Genomic DNA, 12,243 nt, shown 5'->3' on the forward strand with positions numbered 1-12,243 from the left:
TAGTTGACTTGGAACAGCCTTCAGAAGCCAGTCTCCCTTGTGATATTACAAAACTGTTAAGGGATTCCATATTGTAATAGTTATTCTTTTCTCATCAGTCAAGTTTATTGTCTCAGTTTTACTTCATTCTCTTGAATAGCATCATAATTGTCTTTCAGTTATTGTTGCAAATCTCATAGTTAGTTTTCATCCCACAGGTTTGGTTTAAAATGTAATATCGCTGCTGCTTATTCCTAGGCTTAGCTCCAGCCTCTTCTATGGTTAGCAGATGTTGGATGCAGTCATGGTATTTTTAGCACTCCCACCTTAATTTGCATATGTTTTTTCAAGGCACTAGTAGCATCTACCTTCACTCATTAGTAGAAATCCCTTTTTGCTCAATAAAAGAGGTTGCTTGCATATGCAATAGCCCCATTCCTTGCAACTTGTCTGTAAATGGTCATTGGTGATACATAAGCAGTTGCAATGCTAAGGACGTGCAGTGTAAATTGGATGCACAGTGTATGTGTGCCTATCTAATGGCTTATTTGGCTCATGAAGTCATAAGGCAGTCCTCAAACAGAAATATTTACAGAGCTACATCATCTTCTTCAGATCTGTATCAAGCAACAGGGAGTTGTTTGATAGCTAACATGAACTTGGTATGAAATTCTGAGTGGAAATGGAGTTTTGTTGAGTGTACTAGTTAGTTCCCCCCATTGAATAACACAGAGATGTTTAACATTGAGACTTTCCCCGCAACTAACTGAAGCATGATGAGAAGTTTTCAAATCCATTTGGCATTTGTTTGTTTGAGGAAGACCAGTGCAGGACTGATGCTTGTCTTTGTGAATGACTTGAATCAATGCTAGTGTACGCTTTGCCATATGGTGTCTGAACTTGTACTGTGTTTTTGTTGGAATCTGTGTATCATCTACAAATATTTTCTGTATAAACATTTTAAATGGTCATGTCTCTATAAACATGCTCACTTTAATCTTCAGATGATTCTAGAATAATAATGTTGCCATCCAACTTTACTTTTTAAAACTTCTATCTGCCTGAAATCTCATATCAACTTTTAAGGATTGTGTGTGGTTATTCTTTGTGGATATAAACAACCATTTTGGCGACAAGTGGCAGATTCTTTCTTATGCTCCTATTAACTGTAGACTTCGAAGTATTTATTGCAAAAATAATAATAATATTGAAAATGGTTTTAAGTAAGCTAATTACTATAAATTCCTACCAGATACGAAGCAGTGTGCATGTTATTTAAAATATGGATGCCTATATGCAATGGACATTGGTAGAAATTCAGGACAAATTGACATTTACCAGTATATGTTTTTAGGCTGCCAGCAAGAAATGTAAGAAAATTAACGATGTTGCATTCAGTGTTACTGCTAAGAGTAAACTCAATGAAATTAATGAACATAAGTAACTAATGCCCATTAATTTCAGTGAGTCTTCTCTGAATAGAACATTGGATGCAACTCAAAAGTTCCTTCAGTAATAATGTCATCTTATACAGGAATGCTCAGAAGTAAGCCCCATTGAGTTAATGGGACTTCTAGGCAAATGTATATAAGGTTAAAACCTAAATGACCACATTTCATTCACATTTATATAATTTATTGGTAAAGGGAACATTTGTCATGCCCCGGCTACTCAATTATTTCTGTCATTCAACAGAACATCTGAAGAACAACCAAGTGCCTTCAGTATAATCCATTTCCATGATTTATCAGTAATTGTCAACATTTATCAAACATATTTTCACTAGAACAATCTCTCTGTTGGTATTTGTTACCAAACTTTCTGTGGCATTTCTTATAGTAATGGCTGGAAGCATTCTAGAGTCATCTAAAGGTTAAAGAGAAAAACAGCAGAACTACAGCAACAGGTGGAAGTGTTACTTTTAAAAATTATGACTACCATAAAAAGAGAAGAGATGTAGCTAGGACAGCAACTTGCTCACAAATTTTACACAAGCTTAACAGTATGGGGCAATCTTTCAACTTGTAACCATCTGTTATTTTGTGAAGTTCTGTGTGATGCTTTGGTCAGGCTATATAAACAGTTAACATTTGGTAGAGTGCAAGATGCGAGACAGACCTCATATCTACAAATGCATATGATTAACTGTACTACTTGAAATGAACACAAGGACATAAGAGTTAAATACTGCATGGGGAGTTTGTAAACAGAGCGAATGTCCGGTGTGCTGTTTCACACAGCTTTCTATGTGGAATGGCACTGATCCTTTGAAGGGGTTACTGTGGCACTTCTGAAACATAAGAATTGAATATGAGTTTTAGATCACTATGTAAGAAGAGACATGCTGTAATAAGATCTGGACTTGTCCAAATAAATTTGGTTTTTGGATGAGCCTTCCAGGCTTATGATGCCATAAATAAAACCCCAAATAATTAATTCAGAGAAGCAATTAGTTTACTCTGGGCTTTGAATCTGTGTATTTAGCCCTCCTGATTCCTAACCTATTCTGTTCCTCAGGCATAAGCTACTCCTGTGTAATAGCCCACTGGGGCATTGTTTTACTTGCTTTGTTGAAACAGCAGGCTTCAAGCTGTGTTATCTTATTCCTGTTGTGAGGTATTTAGTACTGAGCCTGTATGAAACAGGAGGGACTATATATTAGCCATAGTAATGAAAGAGAGTCAGCCTTGAAAAAATAATTTTGCTAAATTGAAAACATTGTTCCCCCCTGCCCGAAATGTTTTTTAGAATATGCTTCTGGCATATAATCTTCCTCCCTCTAAGTTTCCAGCAGCTTCTTTTCTCTTTGAGTCTTAACTTATTTGGGCAAGGCTTGCTGTCCTTTTATCTTGACACTATTCTGTTTCCAAAAAGCTAGACACATCATTTATCATTCGCTGCTTCATTTACTTCTTCCTACTTCAAGGTGCTGAATTACAAGGAAAAAATGGAAAATTTGCAACCCTGATATTGCCGTGGAAATGCATCAGCAATTTTTTTTAGCATTTTTATTAAAGTTATCTAAAAAGTTAAATTGAACCAATTGAAGTACAAAAGAACAATATAATGGTACAGTAGCTATTTATGGTTTGTTGTTTTTCTGGAGTGCTGCTGATTTTCTTTGCAGTGCATTTAAACTCTTTTTAAAGATAATGCCTGTGTGCCTGGAGGACCATCATGATCACACATGACCCACACCTAATTTCCAGATGTTGAGCATAACATCAGCATAGGTAGATCCCAACACATGTAGACTCTAATCACTGATCTGTATATCGCAAAACTGAATCATACTGGATCACATTATTCATGCCTATGAAGATTGGGTTCTACACATGTAGACCCCTACGAAGAAGTTGTATGATCATCATAGGATCAGGCTGTAACTAAATCTGATTTATTATTTTCAGGGGGGGAAAGAGCAGTTTTTTATTTTTCAGTTCTTATTATATTACATGCACAGCATCCTGAAGCCCCCCATGCTGGAGTGCCTGGTATCTTGTGAGCCTGTAGAATTTGACTATTCTACTATGTTAAATGCTGAACTGGTCCTTTGAATAGTTTTTTTTTAAAAAAATCTGGTGTTATAAGAACCTCAAAAGGAGAGTCATAATATAAAACCCAAAGTTATATTTCTCAACAAAAAACCCACACGTCCTCCCCCTCCCTCCCAAAATCATTATCTCTTAAGAAGTTTCCTTCCATTTTAAATTTTGTGCATATCATTTACAATTAGGAAATGTAGATGTCTCATGAAATCTAAAAATACTCCTTTGCAATAGCACTTAAAAAGAAATGGCAATGTGTTTACCTTTAAAAATCAAAGCAAATGGGAGTGGGAGAATCTGGACTTCGTTACTGGGTTTAATCTAATTATTCTTGCATTTCAAAGGACAAACACACACCCTTCTATTTGGAGTAGGAATGCTGAAGATCTTAAAAATAAATTCTATTATACACACACACACAAAGGAGGAGTTGGTATTAACATTGACAGAAACAAACGGTGGGTTGGGGGTTTTTCATATTAGAATTTCAGGCAAGACAACGTGCACTAACCTAGCGATATACACTTGTTGTAAAAGGTCGAACTTTTGGGCCAGTTCACACAACATGATTTGCAGGCACAAATCTTGTAAATGATCTCTGACCTCGGGAATCTTGACATCTCCACCAAAATGCCTCATACTGTGGCTATATCCCTGACAGCTGCACCGACATGTTGGCCAGGGGGTGGGGAGCTCCCTTCCCACACAATACATCACATACTGCCTGAGCACAGTGCTTGGAAGTCTTTGGGCCAGCCAAAGCAGGAGGCTGTCACCCTATGGGGAGAGCATGTCTTCCAAGCGTAGTGTGAAATGTTTACAGAGTTGGTCGTGTTAGAAGGGGAGCATTCAAAACCATTCTTTACAAATAAAACCAAGAACACAATCCTTTCAGAATGAGGTTTGGGGACTGTCGCTCCATCTGCCTTTCGGCAATCTCTGCTTCTACTGTGAACTGTGCCCTCTGTCCAAGAAATAGAAACCAATAATAATAATAATAATAATAATTATTATTATTATTATTATTATTATTCTACCTTGTGTGGAATTTGTAATATCCAGGCAGAAGGTATTCAAATTTCCCTTGCCTTAGTGTTTCTTCTCTTTTTTTTTGTATAATATTTATTAATTTTCCAACAATTTAAACACAACACTACAAAAGAAAAAACATAAAGAAAAAAACAAAAAATAAAAACATGCGATACAATACAAAAACACTACAAAACACTAACACATAAAACTAATAAGACAAAAACAAAACCATTTCATTATCTTATCTTTCGTTCACTTGTTTCCACGACCTCCTCACACCTCCCTTTTTGTATTCCACTTCTGTTAATTGTTTCAGCAATTCCTTTCCATCTTACTCTGTTTTCTATCCTATAATTATCTTAACACATTCTAACCTTATTTTTCCCTTTAATATTCTATTAATCTACTTATACTTAATTCCTTATAACATTTCTGCTAAAGCCATATAACTTCATTCCAACATTTTTCTAACATTCATTAATTTTACAGTATTTCTGTAAATAATCTTTAAACTTTTTCCAGTCTTCTTCCACCGATTCTTCTCCCTGGTCTCGGATTCTGCCAGTCATTTCCGCCATTTCCATATAGTCCATCAACTTCATCTGCCATTCTTCCCGGGTGGGTAATCTTGTGTTTTCCAATACTTCACAATAAGTATTCTTGCTGCTGTTGTTGCATACATAAAAAAAGTTCTATCCTTCTTTAACACCAATTGGCTGACCATGCCCAGGAGAAAGGCCTCTGGTTTCTTCAGGAAGGTATATTTAAATACCTTTTTCATTTCATTATAAATCATCTCCCAGAATGTCTTAATCCTTGGGCATGTCCACCAAAGGTGAAAGAATGTGCCTTCAGTTTCATTACATTTCCAACATTTATTGTCAGGTAACTTATAAATTTTTGCAAGCTTGACTGGTGTCATGTACCACCTATAAATCATTTTCATTAAATTCTCTCTTAAGGCATTACATGCCGTAAATTTCATACCTGTGGTCCATAACTGTTCCCAGTCAGCCATCATAATGTTATGTCCAACGTCTTGTGCCCATTTAATCATAGCAGATTTCACCATTTCATCCTGAGTGTTCCATTTCAACAGCAAGTTATACATTTTTGACAAATTCTTAGTTTTTGGATCTAACAATTCTGTTTCCAATTTTGATTTTTCCACCTGGAAACCAGCTTTTTTATCCAGGTTATATGCCTCCATTATTTGATAGTAATGGAGCCAATCTCGCACTCTGTTTTTCAATTTTTCAAAGCTCTGCAGTTTTATTCTGTCTCCATCTTGTTCTAAAATTTCCCAATATTTCGGCCATTTGGCCTCCATATTGAGTTTTTTCTGAGCCTTCGCTTCCATTGGTGACAACCATCTTGGGGTTTTATTTTCTAGCAAATCCTTATATCTTATCCAAACATTAAACAGTGCTTTTCTAACAATATGGTTTTTAAACGCTTTATGTGCTTTTACCTTATCATACCACAAATATGCATGCCAGCCAAATACATTGTTAAAACCTTCTAAATCCAGCACAAGAAGTAGCCATACTTCTCAAGAAGTAGCCATTCTCTCAGCCAGTGTTTCTTCTCTCTCTCTCTTTCTGCCTGCCTCCTTGCTTGCTTCAAATCGCTTATCTGGGGGAACTGCTCGCTTTCTCATTCCATCCAGGAAAAGGGTTTCCCCAGAAACTGCACTCCCACTTTTTGGAGTTTTAAGCACTGGTGCCTGCTTACTGTTGGGTGGATGATGAAGACCAGACTAGAATTAGCTGATTCCACCTGACACTGGTTCTCACTCTTCCTACTGTTGGGGCTTCTTGCTTTTCACCTCACCAGCTACCACTGTTGTCTCAGCTGGGGGAAAACAGTCCTTCCTTCAGTGGTAAATGGAAGGGTAAGAGACATCCATGGAACAAAGGGAGATTTTTTTGATGGATTAGTTTGCACTCTCCACTAGCCTCCTGTCTCACCTCTGCCTTCCTTTTCTGTGTTGCCATACATATCCATCTATGTACCAGGTGTGAGGCTCAGGAAGAAGACTTGATCCCACCTTCCCACAGTTCTCTTATGCATGCCTAGAATTCTGGACCCTTACTTTATAAAACTTTGCACTTGGTTTGCTCTTCTACTTTATTAAAATCCTGTCTAGAACTAGCTTATTAAACACCTTCAGCTATATAGTACAATAACTTCTAGGAAGAATAGAATTAATAGGCCAGGAATATATAGCAATGTCAAGGATGGCTAAATTTTATATTACATTAATCTTTGGGAGGAAATTCTCTGATTTGGTCACCAACTCATAGTTAACAAGTTCCATTAGGAAAAGTGACTCAGCTCTGCTCACCCATTTATGTAAAGAGAAACATTCAGAAAGCTTGATGCAATGTCTGGAAGACTTGCTCTGTTTTTTTAATTTCAATTGCTTCTGCTTTGTGGCTTCCCACTTCTTACATAATATGTTAATGCTTTCCCTAACATAACAATTAGAGTGAAGCTGGAACGTTTCAGGAAGGCAACCACGTTAACCTTATGGTACCTTAAAGACTAAGAGATTTATGGTGCAATAGATAACTTACTGTGGACTAGAGACCACTTTTTTCCAGATGCTTGAAGCATCTTCTGTTGACCAGGTATAAAGGATAGGAATGGAATGCCTCTTGAAACCAGTAGCAAAGTGTTGTGGAAGATGGACATATTACCTCACTGAATTTCTGAAAGTTTTTCTGCTTCCCTGGAAGCCATCGTATTCATAGTTGACATGGAGAAGCACGACTCAGTTCCTGTCCTTAAAGGCCTAAGTTATCTTTGCCTGAGATAACTCAAGGGCATCTAAGGCTGCAGCCAACCTCTGGGGCTGGAGAAGTGTGTCTTAATGGAGCGGCAGTCCTTCAGCTCATGCTGGCTGAGGTGGAAGACTGGAAGGAGGCAGGTATATCACTTCGCTAGCCTGAATACTGCCAGTAACACTTCTGCCCACTTACACATTGGGCTGGTGGAATGGAGAATTCTGTATAGGCAGCACTCTCCAAGTAGAGGCTGGCACAACTAGGTGGAGGGACACCCTGCCTGATGCAAGGGGGATTCTGTTTGCAACATAATCTACACCAGCCAGTGCTGGATTTATGTATAAGCTAAACAAGCTATAGCTTAGGGCCCCACTCTCTTGGGGGGGGGGTGGAGTTAAAAGTATTTCACTATTAATATACTTCTTAATTGTATTTCAGTTCAAAAATTACTTTGATGAAATACTATTTTGTTAGGTGCAAATGGCTTTAGATACCTATTAGGTCCATAAATTACCCTATAGCATATATTCAACAAAAAACAGCGACAATTTGTTGTTGACAAAGGACAGCTGGACATATAAAGGGCCCCATTACCTTCAGTAGCTTAGGGCCTCATCAAACCTAAATCCGGCCCTGACACCCGCCTCCGCCAACCTGGTGCCCTCCAGATGTTGTTGGATTACAGTTCCCATAACCTTCTCTGCAGTATTATCTGTCCTGGCTGCTACTTCTGATTTCTTGCTCTTCTTCACTCTTTTTGTATGCTTGCCAGCTTCATTTCTATACACTAATCTCAAACTACCTTCCAACACTATAAGCCAGCCGGAAAGGCAATATAGTTGACTATATTTCTGTTTCCTATATTAACTAGGTTTCTTCTTCCTTCCCACTCTTAAGTTTCAGTTTCTTGAGTTTGTATTTTCCATGATATTTTGCATCCCTGGCAAGAACAACCTTTAAACAGAAAGTAACCATTTTATAACTTAAAAAGCAAATGCATAATGTCTGAACAGTTTCGTTCATGTTGGGCATTCCTTTCACAATGTGCTTTCCAGTTCAGAAAATAGTGATATTTGGCAGCTGTAAAAACATTCAATCTGATGCATTAACCATTTAACATTTTGTCCTACTTCTCTGTTTATACAAATTATTAATAAATATGTTGTTTGAACCCATGGGACTCCTTTACTAACTACGTTAAGACTCTTGTCTTCAGAAGCTAGCTAATTTCCACTTGGTTTATTACCTTTAAAAAGTATTTTATTTTAGATTTAAACTTACACGTGCTTATGATTACATTATTTCACGATAACAGAATTCCTATGGATTCCAGTGGAACATACCAATTAAAGCATTTGTTTGTTTAGGCATTTGTTGACTGTCCAGGAACAACATTTCTTGGGTGGTTCACCACCTTCAAAGAGAAAACAACACCCTCCAGCTTCCATCATGTCTTGGCCTTGTTTTTTGCCTAATTATATCAAAGAGCCATTTAATAAAATGGCTATGAAAGAATTTCAAAAGTGAATAGTTGGATTCAGAATTAAGCATACATAACAATGCTGGCAGCAGCAGACGTGCCTCCTTTCTCCTCTGCAGTGCAGCCTCCTCAAAAATGGTCCATCAAGGTTTGGGGGACCCTGCTGAATGTATAGGCTGCAGCATGGGCAGATGGGTGATTCCCCCCCCCCATCAGGCAAAGGCAACCCCAGAGAGTGGGAGCTCTGCTTGTGAAATACACTTTTGCCCAGTTTTTCAGGATCCATCCTTCCCCCTCAGCCCTCCCCATGCCACAGTGCACCCTGTTTCACAGGGAAGAGGAGTGGAGAAATCAGTTCCACCGGCCCCATTATAGATGCTTAATTCTGGAGTCAGCCCATAACTTCTATTCAATCCCTAACTGTCAATCAGGTGCTTTAGCTAAATATACATTCTGCTAAATGTTTGGTGTTTTGCTCTTGACTTTCTAAAATACTTTGAGGTGTGGCGTTCTCTCAGTGGCAGTGGACTGCTTGAACAATTGTTTCTCCCTGGGGAAATGGCAGCGTGTTTTGAAAGCTCTTTGTATCTGTAAACTATCCATGCCAATATACGTACATTTGTAAGACGGCGAAACTCTGCATCCACCAAAAGTGCTGTGCTCCAGGACACTGTGGGCACGCACCTGAGTGCATAACCTACATGCTTCCTGGCATTACACCCTGGAAACCTCAGCCATACTGTCTGGACCCATTGTTGTGCTCCTACAAGTGATGTCACTGTGGCTGGGAGGGGACGTTTGAACAACCCCTGGCTAGAGGGGATTGAGGGATGTGTGGGAATTGTGTGGGAGGGAAGATCCAGAGAGAATTTTTTTTTTTAATTCCAAACATATGCTTGCCCCTGACCACAGTTTAGTGCATGTGTGTGTGTGTGACTTAATTCTGTATATCCTGTCACCATGTTAATCTGCCACTTAATGTGCTTTGTAAATAAATAGTATATTGAGTAGTAATCCATATAAAGCAATTCTTTATATGTGTACTTTGTTCATAAGAATACATGAAAGGCTATCGTATATTAACTATTAATGCCTCAACTCCCACTGACTGGCAAAACCACATTATACCAGCTTTACAGGTAAAAAAACTTGGAGATATGAACTTTGAGATATGAGAAATCATATAAAGACTTAGTTTTATATTCTTCCAGGAACAGTTTCGCAAACAGTCAAAATTATCCATCACAAATCTACCGGGGGTGGGGGAAAATATGTCCCCGTTTTCCTAGTCACAATCTTAATATGTGGTTGCCATATGTTTGGTGACAACATAGAATTTGATTGTTTCCCAATGCTGGGGCTGAATTTGGCCATGGGAAAGCAGGAGGTAGAAGACTGGCTCAGCCACCGAATAGCACTGTTTTTTCGCTAACAGGGAATTTGCCTGTCATCTGTGTTTGCATGAGCTGTATGCAGTCTGTGAGCCAGGAGTTCACGGAGGTCAGCAGCATTGTCGTACATGATCTCTAACATAGCTGCAATGCATCGGAGATTGTGGAAATGACTATGGCTGAGAGCCATAAGCTCTCAACTCACTTCTTACCAAGCTGGCATGAAAGCCATGTAAGAAGCAGCCCAGTGGAGTGTAGGTATTAGCCCAAAGGCTACCGTCATCTACTACCATCAGAGTGTTCGTCCTGCAAAAAGTTGTAAATTGGATCCCACGAGAAGTGGAAATGTAAAGAAAATTAAGGGAGATTTGTCTGAATACAAAAATATTCAATACATATCCAACAGATGAGTAAAAGATTACAATAATAGATTTCTCTTTCTTTAAATGAAAGATGATTTCAACAACACCTTCCGATAGGCACATGTTTTGGACTGAGCCTCACTCAGATGCACTAAAAAGCAATGCAATGCAGGCTGCAATGGGCTCTTAAACATCATTTCCATTAATCAGAAGATAACTTCTTTGGATGCTTTCATAGCTATGATTTGATAATGGTCCCATCTCATATTGCTCTGTATTAATATCTCTTCTTATTTTTTAAATGTAGCTTGCAGACGATCAGGGATTGGTTTTGATGACCACTGTTGCCATGCCAGTATTTAGTAAGCAAAATGAGACTGTAAGTACTCACGCCATACACCAGCCATGTGCTACAAAATCAGCAGAAATGTGAACGTCTTGATGAAGCTATGCATTTCTCGACTGTTGGTATCCTCTACCTTTTCCCCATAAATGTGTACTTGGTGTTAAAATAGATGCCATACAACATACTTAGCAGCAAAGAACTGAAAAGTAAACTTTCAGTGGTTCTTGAAATAAAACGCCTTGTCCCTTTTTAAGAAGAAGCACACATTAAAAATACAAATAACAAGGTTTTGAATACTGTTTAGCATAGTTGGGGTTTTTTGGACTTCAAATAGGATGCAATCCAGGTAAAGCTAAACTTTTTTTATTTATGCTTGGAAGCTATTGGTTTCAATAGGATCTAAGCACCCCAATCTTTCCCTGAAGTGTTCAGATTTGCCACACTATTGTATTGGGCGAACAGCAGCCTACTGTTCAAGGTGGAATAGATCACAGGCAGGAAAAAGGTAACACGTGTGCACCTGTAACCAATTTTACCATAGAAATTCCCTGCAACAACATGTGCACATGTTTGTGCATAAGATACTGTACATCTGTGCACACAGACACAAACATGTGTGCTTTTGCTGTCACTGTGGTTTTTCTGATTGGAGCAAATGTCTGTAATTATTCTTTTCTTAGACTAGTGCTAGTGTATATATCCAGAAGTATTTCTACTATATTTCTATAATAGGGATCTTGGTTTTTAAAAATCTATTTACATTTTATATTTGCATTTACCTTGCCGTTCACATTTAATTCTTGCCTCCTGGGCTTTGCAAGCTATTTGAAACAGAAGATAAATTGCATTTTTCTATGCCATATTTTGTCTGGATGGGGCTTCCTGAGTCAGAGTGTTTAATTGAAAGCATCCTTATCAGCTGCAACTTTGCACACAACCTTTGATTTTATTTCTAGGGTAGGGGAAAGAAGACATCTATTGATTTTGTTTGTGTGCGTATTCAGCCAGATTAGCTGCAGCCACCCATAATACCTTGTCAAATAGTTGGAAGAATTAGCTAGTTATCGGCAGTGCTCAGTGCAGTTTTAATCCATATGGGAAATACTTATTGACTGAATTACTGTGCTCTAACTGTAATTGTTTGTTCCAACTAATCTGCATTTTTTTCCAAACAATCTTTTAAAATAGAGATCGAAAGGCATTCTTTTGGGAGTGGTGGGCACAGATGTTCCAGTGAAAGAACTTCTAAAGACTATTCCAAAATACAAGGTAAATAACATTTTGATTACCAGTTCATTGTATTGACTTAGAAGTAA

At 38.2% G+C, this 12,243-nt stretch overlaps 1 protein-coding gene across 2 annotated transcripts in view; it reads left to right on the plus strand.

The window, feature by feature from the left end:
• The window catches only part of CACNA2D3 (calcium voltage-gated channel auxiliary subunit alpha2delta 3), a 479,869-nt gene that overhangs the window by 338,931 nt on the left and 128,695 nt on the right, over nucleotides 1-12,243 (plus strand). For both annotated transcript variants that reach the window (XM_080996726.1, XM_080996727.1), the window contains 2 exons: nucleotides 10,889-10,960; nucleotides 12,116-12,196. In XM_080996726.1, coding sequence (XP_080852852.1) covers nucleotides 10,889-10,960; nucleotides 12,116-12,196 — 153 coding nt within the window. The remainder of the gene's footprint in view (nucleotides 1-10,888; nucleotides 10,961-12,115; nucleotides 12,197-12,243) is intronic.

Source organism: Podarcis pityusensis (assembly GCF_964106645.2).
Source record: "Podarcis pityusensis genome assembly, chromosome: 2".
Lineage (NCBI taxonomy): Eukaryota > Metazoa > Chordata > Lepidosauria > Squamata > Lacertidae > Podarcis > Podarcis pityusensis.